Genomic DNA, 18,686 nt, shown 5'->3' with positions numbered 1-18,686 from the left:
TACTCCTGTGTTTTGATCATCGTATTGAATCTTATCTGGATGTAGTCTTTGACAAAAACACGATTTTCTCAGCTTTTTGCTCAAAATGTTGATTTTTTATTAAGTTAATAAAGCGACGAGAATACTTTTTGTGCGCAAAAAATAAATAAAAAATAACGACTTTATTCCACTATTCATTTCCTTCTCTCTGAGCCTCGAGTGAGTTCATACGTCACACGCATCACACACATGACCAGCGTCGGCCAATAGTGAGCCTACGTGTGACGTACAACACAGATGCGCTGCGCAGTTATACTACGTGAAAAAACTTGAGGCCCAGAGAGAAGGAAATTAATAATAAAGTCGTTATTTTGGGGGGGTTTTTGCGCACAAAAAGTATTCTCGTCGCTTTATAAACTTAAGATTGAGCCACTGTAGTCACTTGGACTATATTAACGATGTCTTTAATGCATTTTCTGGGCCAGCAAGTTATAATGTCTTAGAAGCCTATGGAGGAGTGAGACAGCTCTCAGATTTAATAAAAAATATCTTAATTTGTGTTCCGAAGATGAACAAAGGTCTTACGGGGTTGGAACAACATGAGGGTGAGTAATTACTGACAGAATTTTCATTTTTGGGTGAACTAACCCTTTAAGTACAGTATATTTGATTCACTGTAAATTTAAACTTCCATAACTTTTTCATACTTTCATTTTTTAAGTGTTTTCACTTCAGCAATAATCTGCTGAGTGACTTCTTTAAAACAAGACCAAACTTAGGTCTATACCCAAAATAATTCTTGAATTACATCCATTTAAGTTTGAATAGTGCATTTTAATGTCCATTCTCAAAAAGGGGGGTGAGAGTTAAGGGGTTAAAGTACAATTTTTATGGTAACGCAAGGTCCGATTTCAAAACAGTTTTCACAGGCTGAATCTTGAGTTCGTAAGCTTTCGAATGATATATCATTTGTCAACATTAGATCAGAAGAAGTATAGGATATCATTGTTTTAAACATGCAGTGTGCAAGTGGGCCAGTAACAGTTAACAGATTTATGACTTGGTCCTTTTTTTATACCCTAATCAGGCAACGTGACCTGGGAGTCACAACTCATAAAATCCAAAATATATCAAATATTAAAAAACATCTTTTGGATATGTTTTACTTAAGTCCAGATGATATAAAAAATTACATGAACTGATTTTTTGCTTATCATTTTCTACTCTTGCCTGTTTAAGGGTTAAAAAGAGCAACCTCTGAGCAATAAAATATTCCTATAATGGAGTCTTAAAAGAGATTGGAGCAAGACAATAAAGGGATGTTCTAGGTTTCTTTTACCACATTCTAAGTTTTTACTCTTTTTCTCTCAAATACTTCTCAGGCCTCATTTGTGTCTTTTATTTCTCCAAAGGAATTTTAGGCAGGTTTGGTCCGATTAATACTAGGGTTGCAACTAACGATTATTTTGATAATCGATTAGTTGGTCAATTATTTGTTCGATTAATCGGACTAAATAAACTTTTATTTTATTGACAACCTATTGCCCAAAGCTGTCCATGCCAACTGAATGCTATGTAAACATATAGTGAATATATATTTATTTATATATTGCTATGTGCAAAAGAGCTATAAAGCAAAAGGACAGTTTAAATCCCTACATTAAAAATGAAGATAATATAAAGATAATAAATAAAAATAAAAACACAAACTCTGTGTTAACTGGACACAGTATACTGTTACTGTCATTTCTTTATCCTGTAAATGTAAGAAACGTCTTACATTTATATCCAATTACACGCTGTTATCCCTTTACAATTACCACTCTCATAAAATACTTGAATTACATGTTGACTTTTAAACCTAAATTTTACGTCCAACAACACATATTTCAGCAAAATTAATATTGTTGCGCTGAATTTTAATTGTCTCCCTCTAATGTTTGACGTGCATGCGCGCACCGGCGCTCATTCAAGTCTGAAGACAGGACAAGCCTTCATGCCGAGTGGAAATACTTGCATGAATTTGTAACACTTACAGATAAGGATATAACCGTAAAATGAAAGTTTTTCGCTGAGGAAACATATCACACATTAAACAGCACACGCATCTGTCAAATTGCCAGAAAGGGCAAGCCATGTTAAACATTACGCTAATGCATTAGCTTGAAGCTTAAAATAAAGAATTCTCATATTTTGGGCAGCTTGGATTACATACCTTTCCCGCAGCAGTTTACTCTGTTTCCTCCACTATTTTTAGATGCATTCTGTCCATAGAAATGCGTTATTCAGTGCTGTAATTAGATGTGACTAGCGGAAGTTTTCCGTGCACTGTGGGCAGACGCGACTAATCGTTAATGACATTCATTGTCGATGATTTTTATTATCAATTATTATCGATTTTGGTTTTTGATTAGTTGTTTCAGCCCTAATTAATACGAACTCTGGCATGATTGTTCTGTTAGTACGGTTGTAATCCGAACCCTGGTGCGCACCAAACAAGCGGACCGAGACCGCTGAAAACATGGAGCTCTGTCTGCTTCCAAACAATCTCTGGTGCGGTTCGAATGGAATATGAACACAACATGGACCAAATATATGTAAACAAACCAAAAACGGGAAGATGAGATTCATATTCATGATGTTGCCCAACACAGTTCGGTACAGGCATCAGAACTGCGTCTCCTTGCACAAAGAGTGTGTGTGTGGCGGAGGGATCCCTGTTGTTTTGACTCCTTTACACATTTTATAAGCTCTTCACGAGTTCTCAGCTGGTCTAAATACCATCATATGTAGGCTACGCACATTCAACGAGCGCATTTAGCCCAGCACACAGCATTGTTTTGGATGTTCGTTAAGTTCCATCTCGAAATATAGGGTATGTCATAAAAGCTGACCAATCAGGTTGTGAACGTATCCCTATGCCTTTAGGTTCGGTGTTAAACATGCCAATATGAATGCTAAGCAGACCAGAACTTCTCCTCTGGGAGAGCACCTCTGCCCTTTCCCGCCCTATTCTCAGCTCCAGCAATGCTCAAAACAAAAGGAATGAACAGAGAGAACAAGGAGAGATGCTGCAGGGTTGGGTAGGACACTCTCAGACAAAGCTATGAGATTTGAGCGAACAGCCTCTGTTGGGTAATATATGCTTTTACACTTTTCACATTTTCTTTGATCTCACTCAAGATTTTTGACAATGTCAAGTTAGAAAGAGGCTAATCACAGTCTTTGCTTGGTCTCCCTCCACAATCCAGGCATTTTAAAAGGAAACAGAGAGCCACTTTTATGTGATCGTGTTTTTTTTTTCTACCTGAGCTCAAAGCCACACGTGTGCATCTAATGGAATGTCTTCTCAGTAATCCATGTCTCTCTTCCCTGGTCCTTGAAAGCGGGATGTTTACTTACAAACAAAAGATACTCTCTACATCAGCTTTTCCTCTTCTGCTCATTGATAAACTCTCTGAATTACAATTTCACAGAAAAAAAGCTTTTGAGAGACTCATACAGTACTACACATTCATGCTTGTTCTGAAATGGTTATAGAAATATCTCAAAGAATCCTGAAAAATGTTAAAGTTTTCCATAAAAATATTAAGCAGCACAACTGTTTTCAACTGATACTACTAAGAAATGTTTATTGAGCACCAAATCAGCATATTAGAATGAATTCTGAGGGATCATGTGACACTGAAGACTGGAGTAATGATGATGAAAAAACAGCTTTGTCGAATAAATTACATTTTAAAATGTATTTAATAGAAAACGGTTATTTTAAATTGTGTTTACACTATTAATGTTTATTTTTTATTTTTTTATATACAATAAATGCAACATTGCTGCCCATTACAGACATAAAAAAAATAACAAAAAAAAAGGATTTTAAAAGGTAGTTTAAAAAAAATATTAAAAGTGTATATTTTAAAAAAGTATAGTAATTATATCAAATAACATGAACCAAATAAAATGTATATAGCCTACTTTGTTAAATGCGAAAGAGCGAACGTTTTGGACACACACACACACCACACATTTTTTTTTTTTTTTTTTTTTTTTTTTTAAGACGTGTGGTGTGTGTGCATCCAAAACGTTCGCTCTTTCTGAGCTTTAGAGGGAGTGAGATGTCTGCCTTCATTGGGAGTAATTTCCTGGCCCTGCATGTGTGGGCAGTGAGATGTAGGCAGGCTGTTTCTGAGGAGCTTCTCGTTGCTCTCTCACGGGCACGTAGTGCTGCAAAATTCCATTAACAATCTCACAGCTCGGACGCGACTGCACACTGAGTCTGGCCGCACAGGTGGGCTGTCATCTCCCGATAGAAGAGCAGCCCCTCTCTGCTCAGTACTACCGTCCTCCCGTGGCCAGCCGTGTGGGATATTCTGGCAATCCGACTATAGTGAGAATTGGGGTTAACACAACAGGAAGGTCCTGTGATTTCCTGGAACACAATAATAACAGCGCCGAATAAGATCTGAATCTCCCATTCTGCCTATCACCGGAAAGAGATGCATTATGAGTGGTCTATTTAAATTAGAATATTACATGAATTCACACAGTAATTCCACAGTGAGACCATGGTCATTGAACCAGGTTTTGGTTCTTTTGGCAGTGTGGGCAGGTGCAAATCCTGCTGGAAAATGAAGGAAGCATGAAGTGCTCTGAAAATGTCCTGGTAGACGGCTGCGTTGACTCTGGATTTAATAAAGCACAGTGGACCAAAGTCCTCTTTTCTGATGAGAGCAAATTTTGCATCTCATTTGGAAACCAAGGTCCCAGAGTCTGGAGGAAGAATGGAGAGGCACACAATCCAAGATGCTTGAAGTCCAGTGTGAAGTTTCCACAGTCTGTGTTGGTTTGGGGAGCCATGTCATCGGCTGGTGTTGGTCCACTGTGCTGTCCACTCAACGCAGCCGTCTACCAGGACATTTTCAGAGCACTTCATGCTTCCTTCATTTTCCAGCAGGATTTGCACCTGCCCACACTGCCAAAAGAACCAAAACCTGGTTCAATGACCATGGTATCACTGTGTAATTACTGTGTGATTTCATGTAATATTCAAATTTTTTGAAATCCTGTTTTCGTGGGTTTTATGAGCTGGAAGCCCAAATTATGTACAAATAAACAACTAAATACTTGAAATCGTTTAAGATGTGGGCCCTGAATCTATAATCTATGGAAGTTCAACGTTTTGAATGGAATTATGGAAATAAATAAACTTTTCCATGATATTCAAATTTTTTGGAAAGGGTCTGTATGTTCTCTATTATTTAACTGGCAAATAATGGACTATAAAATGTCTCACGATTTGTATATCCACTGCACTTGTGTTTCATTAGCGGTGGTGAATGGTGATGTTTGTTACTTCTGTAGGGGGCGGCAAGAGTATTCTGGGTCAATCATTGAATTGTTCACTCATATTATTCATTCACACTGATTCATTCAGGAACAACACATGGCTACTACGTGCTAGACACAACAGTCGTTTTTGCTGTGGCTTTTTGGAATACTTTGGTTGGAGCAAAAATAGACAAAGGTAACTGGCAATATTTAATACTCAATAAATATTCACTTCTTGCATATTGAAATGCTGTAGTAGGCTTTAATAGGCCTGGCCTAGCAGCTAACACACTAGTGCTGTTTTTCTTAAAATCGCGTGGTGTGCATAGTGATGAAATGTGCTTTCTATTTACATATTATTTTTCCTAACAAGAGTACCAGAAACATTTCCTAGTATCCCAACTCAGTAGTATACGTATGAACGTTTTAAGAAAGAGTTAGACAATAATTTAGTTTTATAGCGTCGTCTTCAGTAGAAAAATTGCGTTAGATTTGGAGAGTTCGATTCATTAATGTGAATCCGCTCAAACTGTCCGTTTTGATGAATCATTTTAGAAATTTGGTTAGTTGCATTGCCAACCTAAAATTTAAAGTTTCCTTTTGTCATGTTTTAAATATCAAATTTCGTGTATTCAATTATTTTTTAGTATTAGTATTAGAAAAAAATGCATAAAAGTTATTGTTATTATTATTATTTGTGTAATATTGGTGCGTTAAATTATTAAATATTTATTCAGTAACAGTTTGGAAAACATATGCAATCATTATTTTAAACAAACAACAACTGCATTGGTTCCTCTGAAAACAATAGCAAAAAAATAAATACATACATAAATTCAAAGGTGAAAAAAATATCAAGATTATTTTTAATCAAGATTTTTTATTAGCTGTATCATCCAGCCTTTCTAGTAGCTCGGCCGCATAAATGAATGCTTATTTTGTGAGTTCCCACATGCTAAACAAATAGATTTAATTGTACTGGATTAAAATTGCACTGACATGTCAGTGTCACCTCAAATAATTTAGCTAATAAAAATTATCCCAATGATGCAGCATGTTTATCGCATAGTGCCTGTAAATATTATTTCAGCTGTGAGCTAGACATGCACCACAAATATCCAGGTCAAGGACTATTGTTCTCTCACACTCACATATACACCCTCTCTCTCTCTCTCTCTCTCTCTCTCTCTCTCTCTCTCTCTCTCTCTCTCTCTCTCTCTCTCTCTCTCTCTCTCTCTCTCTCTCACATTGTATCTTGTATCACATTGTACATTGTATCTCATCTCTTTCTCAATTTCAGTGGTCATGACATTAAAAACTATCAATTTGTGGTAAAACACTTTTTGGTTGTGCTCCCCCAAGGCATTTCCACAGTAACCCCTGACAGAAACTACCAAGACATTTGTCATTGCACTTTTTCTTTGCTTTTGTATATCCCTGCAAATGTCATTTGAAATGAGAATCTATTGGTGGGTTGGATTACATCGGATGCTCTGTGCCGTGCGTCTTACAGCCTGTCATAATTTCTTTGCCCCAAGGTGGCCGTGACATTTGTTGTGGGTTCAGAAGTTCACCAAGAGACCACGAATGACTTCACCCAAATCGGGAAACCTTTTCTAATGGGAACAGTAGCTCTCGGTAAGACAAACCTCTCTTATTGTTTTCCCCCAAAAAATTTATTTGGACACTTACGTCCCACTCAAAAATGCAATTTCATTGCATCAGAAACAAAACATCAAGTGACACATCACCATCCAACAAATGATGCTGTAGCTTCTCTCGGAACAAACTTAATTTTTAAAGTCACCACCATCAAATAAAATTTTACAAAAATGTTGCAGTGTTTATGATAAATTATTTATCTGTGGACATCATTTTCTTTAAATGTTTTTCTTTAACTTACTTCCCTCTTGCAACGGCATCTCTTCTGTGATAACTAGGCAATAATCCCTCCCCTCCAGCAACCTGTCACTCACATGACATCACAGCAGTGTTATTTTAGTATCAATTCAATACTATTATAGTTTTTGTTAATATTTTATTTAGATTTTATTTTAATGTTTTGTTTTCTGTTTTCACTTTATTTTAGTTGAAGTATTAGTCATTTAGTTGTTTTTGACATTTTTATTAGTTTTTTTAATGTCTATAACTTTTACTTATTAGTGTTAGTTTATTTAGTTTTAGTTATTTTAGCACGTTGTTAAACTAAAAGCAAATGAGAAATGTTGTTTTATTTTATTTCAGTTAACATTTGTTTTGTTTGAAGTAACGAAAATGATTTTTCATTGTTTAATTATTAGTTGTTGTTCAAAATAATAACCTTGGATCAAAAACAAAAAAAAGTCTCGCCCTACAGTAGGTCACAATAGAGAAGAAAAGCTGATTGCAATTTCCGTTTCATGCCAACTTAACCAACTGGCCATGAAGTCAATTCCATTTGCATTAAGTACTTTTTACTTAATTTTGAACAATAAGTCCGTTGTTTGGCATGTTTAAACCAAACAAACATCATTTTTGGGACTATTTAGCTTGAAATGTGTGTTTGTGTCTTAAAATGAATGGCCCTTGGATTTGTATTTTATGTAATGGAATGGTATTCATACATTTTTAAGTTGAACTGAAGTGTCCAGATGCTTTCTGATGCCAGTGTATTCCAGGATGAAGAATATTTTGTTTCTCTGTTCGTGTAGTGTGTGGGCAGTGGCAATGTCAGTGTGTTTGGGTTTAGTGAAGTGAAGTGAAGAGATTTGGAATCTGTAGAGACACCAGTGTGTGTTCATTGCAGCTGGTGTGCTGAGCAGTTAATGAAAGTACCTCTCGAACCTTATCACTGTGACAATGTAGATGTTAGCCAGGAGTCCAGGGAATTCTCTCTCTGTCCCTCTCTCTAATCCTGTTAATTGGCTGCCACACTCAGAGCTGTAAGGTCCTGAGGCAGCCAAACCTTGCTGGCCCGCAGGAGGCTCCTGTCAACAGAACAAACAAAATCCGCCTGCGAGAGTCTCACACATCGCCTTGCTCTCATTTACAGCCAAAGCCACTGCGACACCTTTGAATAGACAGCTGCTTGCTCTACGGCTTTTTTAAAGGGCCCAGCACACGCCCCTGTGGAACCTCCAGGCACCTAATGGGCGTCTGCTTTTAAGGAGTCACAAGGCCAGGCTTTGTTTATAGTGACAGCTAGGGGAGTCTATCTGTCTCTGATCCAGCTGACAAGAAGGGAATAAGATGGCCCGGTATCATACAGGAGCACTTTACAAAAAGAAAAAAGGAAAAAACGCTTATAATGCATGTCAGCATACTGTGCGGCGGTTACAAGGTAGGTTGTTAGTATCTGCTTGGTTAATGCAGATGCTGTAGAATAGGTACAAAAAGTGGAGCAGTCTCACAAGGGCCCACCGTTTGGTTTATTTGTCTGAAATCTGGTTTTGGGCTCTCGGGAGCATCTGCAATTACAAGGGCTCTTACCTTTCGCTGTGTGCCATCTGTTGTAATGTACTGGGTTTAGTCCCCTGCTCCTCGTTCGTATTTATCTTACTGATGATTTTCATTTGGTGCAAGAGAAAACACAGTTGTGACTGTCAGCACTTTTAAGAGAACATTTATAGAGCTGCTTTCAATTCCCTAGATTTTTTATAAGAGTTACTAACACTGAGGGTAGACTTTTAAAATGGACCGTTTCATTTAGACTAGTTCTGATTGGATCAGCCTCATTCGAAGCCATTTTAAAATGCAAATAAACTCACAACCGTGACTGCACGTTTTAAATTAATGCGGCAAGTTGATATATGGAAACTGTAAACAGCCTATAGTTAGTCTAATAAAGAATATTAGGCCTACATGACAGGAGAATTTTTAATTAAATTTATAAAATAAAACATAAAATGTATTTGTTTGACAAGCTTTTTTTTTTTTTTTTTTTTTGGGGGGGGGTATTTAAAAAATAATAATATTCACATGTCTAAAAATATTCTTTAACAATTCCTCTATAAGTATTTCATTGCTTACTGCTTTAGTTACAAGTTTTTCCTGAAAAGCTTATGTGGTTGAGGGAATATTATAGTGTCCTTTTTTTTTTTTTTTTTTGCATTTATCAAGCCAGCCAGAGGAATGAACCTAAATGGTGTTTATTTAACACTTTTCAGCCATTTATTTAATTTGATAATTCACTATAAATGTGTTTCATGTTGTGACATCTAAATTATCTGGTTTTAATAAAACAATAAAAAAATCTCTTCAGTGTGATTGAATCAGCTTGAATAGGTTCTTACACCATCAAAAATAATTTTTAATGGTAAGTTTAGGTAGCTCATTAAGCTATAAATTGCATTTTCAGTTAACAGTGGTTAATAAATGTCAACATTATCTTGACTAATATGTTTCTTCCAATCAGGTGGGATTGTCAACGTCATGCCTTTTTTATTTTCTGAAATCTCCCATGTTAAAACACAGGTAATATTATGATAATTAATATCATATTTATCCCTTTTGTTGTGCATTAAACTGTGTCATGAGGATTCTACATTGTAATGGAAGTATTTTGGACAGGTCTTATGGTTCAGAAGAGCTGTACTAGGGGGACTTGCCACATGCACAATCTTAAATATATTATGGTAAGTTTTAATTTTTTGATTTTTTCTTACAAATATATGAGCTTTTTATTATTATTATTATTAAATGTAGGACATTTAAAGAAATGGCTAATCCAAAATGAAAATTGTCTCCATGTGCTCACCCTCATGTCATTACACACATATGACTTTCTTCTACACAAAAAGGAATATTGACAAAGCTTTCATTCCATTCAATGAAAGGATATCCAAAAATGACAAAAAGCTCCATATAATTACCAAAAAAGCAGCCCACCTGTGCACTATATTCCAAGCCTTTTAAATATAGCACTATATTTTTGTGTGAGGAACTGACCGAAGAGATTTTTTCTGTGAACAATCCTTTTAATGCTTTTTTAATATTATGCACAGTCAACTAAATTGAGTCAACTTCAAGTTCTCTTTTGTTACAAAGGTGATGTGTCCTTCAGTTTAATTGAAATGTAAGACTACTGTCAAGTTCAAAGTTAACAATACAAAGCCCTCCTTGCTCCTTTGTCACAGCAAAAGCACTTACCGTTTTTAAAATAACCCAGAAAGAGCTGAACCAAATGACTTCCATCTCAAGTACATTCAGACGTCCGTGGCTCGTCTCCCTCCTGAGCTGGCCGCTTGTCCTCCATTCCTGATGTCTCTCTGATTTTAGCACACCCTGAAAAACTCTCCAACACACTGACGTTTCATCTAATCATCTGGAAAGAAGTTATTGAGTTACCAATCAGCACTATGTTACTCAGGAGACCCAAAGCAATTATGTTGGAGCAGATGAGATGAAAGGAGACTGATACAGTAGATGAGATCTCATGTCAGCCTCTTCGGAGACCCAGAATGCACTGCTGCACCCCTGCCACTATGGCAGAACTTTGTCTTTCTCTCATATCACTGAGATTTACACTCATCCGCTGATAGAAGACTGTGTTTCAACTTGTGTTTGGCAATGGAAAGCATCATCTTTCCATTCCAGCTAAATCGATTGTTATCTGAAGATTTGTTTCGACACATTGTTTACTCAACAGAGACAGGATTGTCCACTTAGTGTGTTCACACTTGGCAGGTTTGGTTTGGTTTGATTTGATTAAAACAAACTCTGGTATGATTGCTCTGTTAGTACGGTTCATTTGAATAAGTGTGAACGCTGCCATTCAATCCCTGGTGCGCACTGAAAAAGTGGGTCTCAGTCCACTTCCAAATGAACTCTGGTGCGGTTTAAATGAAATATGAACACAACAGACCAAAGACATGGACCAATGTCACAAGATGCGACCATAAAAAGGACATAATGCTCAAGCATACCTGTTTTTTTTCCCCGTCATAGGAGCCATGTTGCCCATTGCAGTTTCTATACAGGCGTCGCAAACAACATTTCCTTGCAGCAGATCTTTATTTGTGTGTGTAACGGAGGAATTCCTGGCACTGTTTTGACTCATTTACACATTTAATAAGCTTTTTTGAGTCCTCAGGTGGTGAAAATACCTTCATATCTACGCACATATAACAATCGCATTTGGCCCAGCACACAGCAGTGTTTTGGATGTTCGGTAAATTCGTTTTTTCTCTGGCTTGCTTCTTCAGGCCTAATTCTGGTACACAGTTTGAGCCACCACAGTAACAGGCTATTTGATTCAGCTTCCCATGTCCTGGTTACATGAGCTCCTGCTTCTTTGTAGCTTTATTTGATTTGCTGCATCTAATCCAAACGTATTTACTCTTTCCTCAGCCAACATGCTCGTTTGATTTAACTGCATCCGGTGTCACCCAATTTAACCGACTGAACTCTCACGCCATCATTTCTGGCCAGATGCGCTTAAGGCCCATGTTCCAGCACCGTGCAACCTCTGTGAAGGTTTTATTTATTTTTTTACTTGCCATCCATTACATCCACTTTCTTCTGAAGCTTGACAGATTCAGCCCTCCTCCTTTATGGCTCAAATTGGCATCATGTGGTCTTTTTTTAGAGATATTAGACAGCTACTGCACATCTCGTCTTTCTATCAGCCTTTAGATGTTTCTTTTTCTAAACAGGTGTGGATATAATCATCAGATCAAGCCCAGAATAGTATCTTACAGCTGAAGTGTGTAATTTTTGATGTTACTTAAAATACTTTCTCTTATCCAAGCTTAATATGCAGAGACATTGTAATTTGTTGGTTGATTCCTGTGAGATGTGTACAAAGCAGCATTTAAAACAAATCTTGTTTGTGTAAAAATATTGACAAGCAAAACTGCATAATTATTTTTAGATAACGTCTTGTTATTTATTATTATTTTTGAAACTTTAGTGGTACATTTTTTTGTCTTATCAGGACTACATTTAGTGAGTTAACATTGTATTAAGGTTCAGGAAACTTGTTTGTACATGGTAATTTTTTACAATTCCACTTGGTAACATTAGTAGTGCAGAAATAATTTACTTTAAAAGGGTCCTATTATGCTTTTCCACTTTTTCCACTTTAGTTAGTGTGCAATGTTGCTGTTTCAGGATAAAAAAAAATCTGTAAGGTTTCAAAGCTCAAAGTCCATTCCAAAGGGAGATATTTTATTTAACAGAATCCCCTTTTCAAGAACTACAACAAACGGCTCGTTTGGACTACAAAGTGATTTTAGTTTTTTTTTTGGCTTCAAAAATGCTCTTCAGAAACCTTTGGGTGACGTCACGGACACTACGTCCATATTTTTTACAGTCTATGATATTTACACTAGAGAAGAACTCGCAGTTATGGAGGGGCGGGACATTTCCCGTACACACGCTAATCGCTGCCAGTCACAACACTCTGTGCCAGCTAATCAAAGCACATTTCGGACAGAGGGCCTTCATTAAAATTGGCGCGTTCGAGTCAGACAGGGGAGAGAGGTGCTATAACAATGTAAAATATGTGAAAAATATGTGTGTTTTTTTAACAATCAAGCATGAAAACATATTCTAGTACACCCCAAATACAAACTCAAGACTTCATAAAAGGGCATAGAATTCAAACCCCTTTAAATGACATTGTGTAATGTAATACTGTACATATACACTGCATAAATTATTTCCAAATTCTTACATAATTTCAACAAGCAACAGCTCTTTCTAGATCAATTTTACAGATTGTTTTTGTTCTAACCTCTAACCTGTTCTGAAGCAAAAAATGACTTGGCCACAACACTGTGGATTCATTTCGGCATAATTTGCCTCAATATCACACACATCTTCTAGATATCCCAAAGAAATTTAACTCCCATACACTCATTGATTGGGAAATCTGCCCTGTTTAATGTGCTTTTGTCAGCACTTTGCATCAGTGCTCTCAACCCAACCTGTCAAGTGCAGAGCGATATTCCTTTTTCTTAGTTTGACAGCTCATAATTTTATCATCTAATTATCGAAATGAGCATAATTTTATTTTGCGTCTTCTATTGAGAGAGCAGAGGAGGAGAGCTTCACTGATTTGCATTGAGATCTTCTGAAGCATAGCTTGTTCAGATTAGAAGATAAATCTCCGGTGGCCGCTGGAGAGCGAGGAAAACCGTTTTATGAAGTTGACTGTTGCCTTTTGAAGCAAATGCTTTTCCTTTGATTTTTGTCAACTTTTTTCAACTTTTTTTGTCAGTCTTTGTTTGAGGCTGATCTTTTATCTTTTTTCCTTTTTATCTACAATCACAATATCAACCTAGTTTTACTTGGGCACTGATTCTTAACCAGGGGTGCATCTACCCCGAAGCGATACTTTAGGAGGCTTTAGAGGGGGTGGGGGGCTGTCAGAGGTTAAAACTACTGATGAAACTGTTTGTAATTACTAATTGTCGGAACAATTAGTTCGGAACACAAATGAAGACCTTTTTGATGAAATCTGAGAGCTTTCTATCCCTGCATAGACAGCTATGCAACTACCAATTTGAAGCTTCAAAAAGTTCATAAAGAGATTGTAAAACTAATCCATATTAATTGATTTAGTCCAAATGTTCTGAAGAGACTCAATCGCTTTGTGATGAACAGATTGAATTTAGGCTTGTATTCACATTTAAGTATTTATCAGCAAACAGAAACGCAGCCGAACCTGCTTGATGCGCGAGAAAGAACCTCTAGTTTTAAGAAGAAAATACTCAGTAATGGTGTTGACTTATGAATTTGCACATGGATTGTCTTAAAGGGGTCATGAACTGCATTCTTTTATTTTAAAATGTTTCCCGGGGGGGCACTTATAATGGTAGTATGATTTTACACAATTTTTTTTTCAGCATTTAGAAAAATAAAAAATAAAATGAATACCCTGATTTTAGCCCTCTGATTTGAACGCTCTTTTTGAAGACCGTGTTGGCTAACATCTTTGCATATGAAATAGCTAAGTATTACATGTAGAACAGTGGAATTCTCTTGAAAAACTTTAGCACATTTTTACTATTACAGCTCTCAAGGTTAACTAATCATGAAAAGTGTTGATTATAACAATTATATTTAGATCTATAGCATTATATTTAGATCGTGGCATGAAAGGTTGCAGTGATGAGCATGTAGCCAATAATAGACATATTATGCTATAACAAAAGCTGTTTTTGGACTAACAAGTTTTCAGTTCTGAAACACAGGATTATTCTGTTAGTATGATGACCTCTAATATGTCAAAAACTCAAGGAACATTTGATTGCTCAGTTCATGACCCTTTTAAAGCATATTAAAAACACCACATAGACATATAAACAACATTCTAAAACTTGATTTTCACCACAGGGGGTCTTTACTTATGTTGTTAACCCCAAAGTTTTGGACAGTTGTGTAAACGAATATTATAGAAAAACCTTTTGATTTTTAGACATTTGACCTAGTCAGCAGGACTAAGCAGCATTCGTAACTGATAAACCTGCCATATAGCTCATCTACAGTGTATCGTCTCATTTCTGTGCCCTGGCAGCATTCATGCCACTGTTTCATTTAGAATAGAGTTTTGAAAAAGACCCAATGTTTTACAAATAAAATACATTTCTAAAATACTTTTGTTGAAGACCACAGATTAATTTTAATCTGCTTTGAGGACTGTAATTTGTAATATACAATTTATATAATATGATGTATACAATATGTGATTGTATTTTACATCGTGTTTTATAAATTGTATGTTCATTTGTAATATATACAGTAGAGTATCACTTACTTTCACCTTAGGTCATGGCTGCTTCGATCCCCAACTAAACCTCGAAGGAGGTATCTGCTCTGAAACAGTTGTTTCAGTCAGCCGCTGATGTCATCCTCTGCGATAGGGCCTATCGAACGTATACATCACCACCGCAGCGCCTCTCTTGTCAGGCTATGCGTTACATATCGCCATTCTGACATTTAACAAGTCACTCTTTTGTCATCTCTGAGGAACGGCGCTGCTAATGTCTCCTGCTTCTGATTTAGTTTGCTTTGGGTGGCTGCTGTCCTATTGTAATTGAGTCATCAGTGACGGAGCGGTCGGAGAGGAGCTGGCCTGCCGGCACAGCATTAATGAACCCTGCAGCCAGTGCAGCTTGGGCCGTGATGACTATGACTGATGAGTGATTGCTGGTGGATCCCGCCATGCTAGATTTGTCACCAAAATGAGAACCACCCACCCCACCCCCCACTCTGACTCCTGCGAGACAGAGCATCAAGAACGTCACACAGCCTGTTTGTCAAATGATTGAGTCTTCAAAACAAGCTCAAAACCATCAAGCTGTGACGCATCACGTCTGAGGAGCACCATAAATCGGACGACGTTTGGAAAGCGACACCGCAATTGATATGAATGCATTGCCGCATAAACGCCAACATAGTCCTGATGGAAGTGCGAGGGGGATGAATGGCGCCGCTGTCATTATTAACGCTCGTTAGAGTAAGCCACGGCTTGTAATCATTTCTGGTCGTGTGGAGTGTAAGGACTTTGTAAATCATCCAAAACTCATGGAGTGTCATTAACCCTGAGTGGCTGTGTTAGCAATCTAGACTCCATGATTGACAGACTACTTCACCATCAGGTAACTCACTCGCTCTGTCTTTCTCAGAGGGCCAGTTGAGATACTCTGAGTTTTTCAGATATCAGTTATTACAAACCTGCTCTTTACAGTTTCGCAAAGTTCTCAAGATTGTTTTGCTTTGCTTCAGGAGAGCTGACACACATTATCATTTTCTCTACATTTCAATGTTTATTTATTTATTTGAAAAGTTGCATATTTGAAAAGTTTTCCCCAACTTTTTTTTTATTTTTTTTTTATCCTCACCACCCTGCTAAAGAAACCAGCTTAGACTTTGTATAGAAGGTACTGACCAACTTACAACCAGTTAAAGCCATAAAATATTATTTTGGGACATTTTAATGCAAGTAACAGGCCTGCATTGCCCATGCTTTATATTTGTATTTCTCTATTTTATAAGTTATGTTTTTTTTATAACCACCACACACCAACATGTCAGCTCACTATCATGCTGATGAAACCAGCCTAGACCTGGTTTAGAAGGTGATGACCAGTTTAATCCTGTTTTTTGCCAGTCACCCGCTAAGGCTACACTGGTCAGGGTGGTATACCCACAACAATAACAATCTAAACCAGGGTTCCTCAAAAATGGTCCTCTAGAGCCACTGACCTGCAGAGTTTAGTTCCAACCCTAATCAGGCTCACCTAGTTAGTAAAGGTCTTCAAAGTTACTAGAAAATAGCAGGTAGTGAGTTCGATCATTGTTTGAGCTAAACTCTGCAGGACAGTGGCCCTCCAGAGCTGGATTTGAGGAACGCTGATCTAAACCAACCTGATCTTATGAGTAAATGTAACTATTTTACATTTTGTAGGATGTAATTCATTTGGAAATAAATGATTTTTAGAAAAAAATGCAAGCATGAAGGTGTCAACCCCTAAACCTAACCGTCAGTGGGTGTAAGCAGATCACACAAATTCCTATGAATTAGCCACCAATTCGTCAAAACGTAAAATAGGTACGAATTTCCATTAGAGTATGTTTTCTAGACCAGGTAGTGCCAGTAACAGACTACAGACAGTAACATTCCCACACGGAATGCACATTTCGAAATACAGTAGTCAACATTTGAAGTGGATCAAAACCTTTCATCGAAGTCATACATGAAATTTGAAAAAAAAAAATTTCTTGTCTTAGAACAACTTTAATTAACTTTTTTGATCCACTGATTCTTTGACTACTGTAGAATAACTGGCTGTAACATTGTGTTTGTCAACAACAAAAAATAAAAATGTTTCCTAAATATCTGCAAACATATGCATATTATGGTGTTTTTTTATGCTTAAGTACAGTCCAAAAGGAGTCTCTGACAAGATTAAAGTGCGATGACTGACAGGACGATGGCAGAGGCAAAAGCGCAAAAGAACTTTTGTTAATAACAGTTGCATTTCTTTGTTTAATTTAAGGGAGTTTCTCTTTGTTTTATTGTTGTTGTGTTTCCATTAAAAATAATAATGATCCACAAACTAAGCATTTGTTTTAAAGTAAAGGGAAAATTCAAAGACCTTTATTTAATTTTTTTGTTACAATGCAGCTATACCATATCCGTTTTACTCGTTTTGTTATTACAATTTCTAGACTATGTAATAGAAGCGAGTTTGTCATTGTACTATTTTATTGTTGTTTTTTCATTGAGTAATATTGAATCAACATTAAGCATTCGTTTTGTTCCAAAAAAAGGAAAGATCTAATGTTAAAGATCAAAATAAGCGCTACAGATCCCGTGCGTCTTCGACAAATATATTTACCTGTAAAATATGCGGTGTAATCGGTTACACCGGTGTTGTCAGAAGTTTATTAATCGGTGGAAAAATGTCCTCACCGGCACATCCCTAGTACGCTGTAATATAACCTTATAGAGTTGTCAAAAGTACCGGCTTTGGTACCAAGTCGGTACTGAAATTTTTTAAATGTGACGATACCAGCATTTCCCTCTTGCAATTTGAGAATGATAATAATGTTAAAGGCTTCCTAAGGTCAGCTCCACGCCACAGGGTGCTGCAACAACCTTAGCACCCCTACTTCACATGGTACTGATTGTGTCACCAAATGAAATAGCAAAAATAATGACTGGCTAGTCCTACTCCAAACTCTGGAATTGGATAAGTGAGTAGTGTTGTGTCAGGTTCAAACAATGGCACATTTACACTTAGAGGAACCACTCTAATGTGGTTATAGTGGTCTATGTATTAACTTGAGATAAGTAGTTTAACAGAGAAGAAATTACACATGTGGCTTCAATGATTTATTTATTTATTAATTTATTTTTTAACTAGGAAGGTCCCGTTGAGAACAATATCACTTCTACCAGGGAGTGCTGGTCAAGATAGGCAGCACAAGACAAAAAGTAGTACATAACACAACATAATAAACAAACGCAAAATACCCATATCTAAAAGGCAATACAAATCCTAATCAACTATTAAAAAATTTACACCGTTCTATAAAAACAGACTTTAGGATGTTCCATGCATAAGGAGCATAATTAGAAAAAGCTGATCTACCCATTTCTGAATGGAAAATTGGGATCTTGAGTAAAAGTGTGTCTGTTGATCTAGTATTATAGATACTAGTACAGTATGTAAATAAACAAGAGATACTGTGGTAATTTACCCAGTAAAGTTTTTAAAATAAAAATAAACATATGATTGTTCCTCCTCAAGCACAGAGAAGTCCATTTTGTCATTTCATATAAATTACAGTGATGTGTACGAACACTTAAACTAGTAACAATTCGTAAAGCAGCATGCTCACATGCGTAAACACTATTGCAGTAACGTGTTGCATCCTCAAAATAGACC

The 18,686-nt window shown here is 36.8% G+C and overlaps 1 protein-coding gene across 2 annotated transcripts in view; it reads left to right on the top strand.

Moving 5' to 3' along the window:
- Positions 1-18,686, top strand: part of LOC309488176 (uncharacterized protein) — a 146,435-nt gene that overhangs the window by 66,217 nt on the left and 61,532 nt on the right. For both annotated transcript variants that reach the window (XM_082156257.1, XM_082156256.1), the window contains exons 9-11: positions 6,846-6,945; positions 9,701-9,759; positions 9,856-9,920. In XM_082156257.1, the coding sequence (XP_082012383.1) occupies positions 6,846-6,945; positions 9,701-9,759; positions 9,856-9,920 (224 nt within the window). The remainder of the gene's footprint in view (positions 1-6,845; positions 6,946-9,700; positions 9,760-9,855; positions 9,921-18,686) is intronic.

Source organism: Leuciscus leuciscus (genome assembly GCF_965113295.1).
Source record: "Leuciscus leuciscus genome assembly, chromosome: 23".
Taxonomy (NCBI): domain Eukaryota; kingdom Metazoa; phylum Chordata; class Actinopteri; order Cypriniformes; family Leuciscidae; genus Leuciscus; species Leuciscus leuciscus.
Note: the sequence above shows the minus strand (reverse complement) of the source record. Positions and strands in the feature narration are given on the sequence as shown.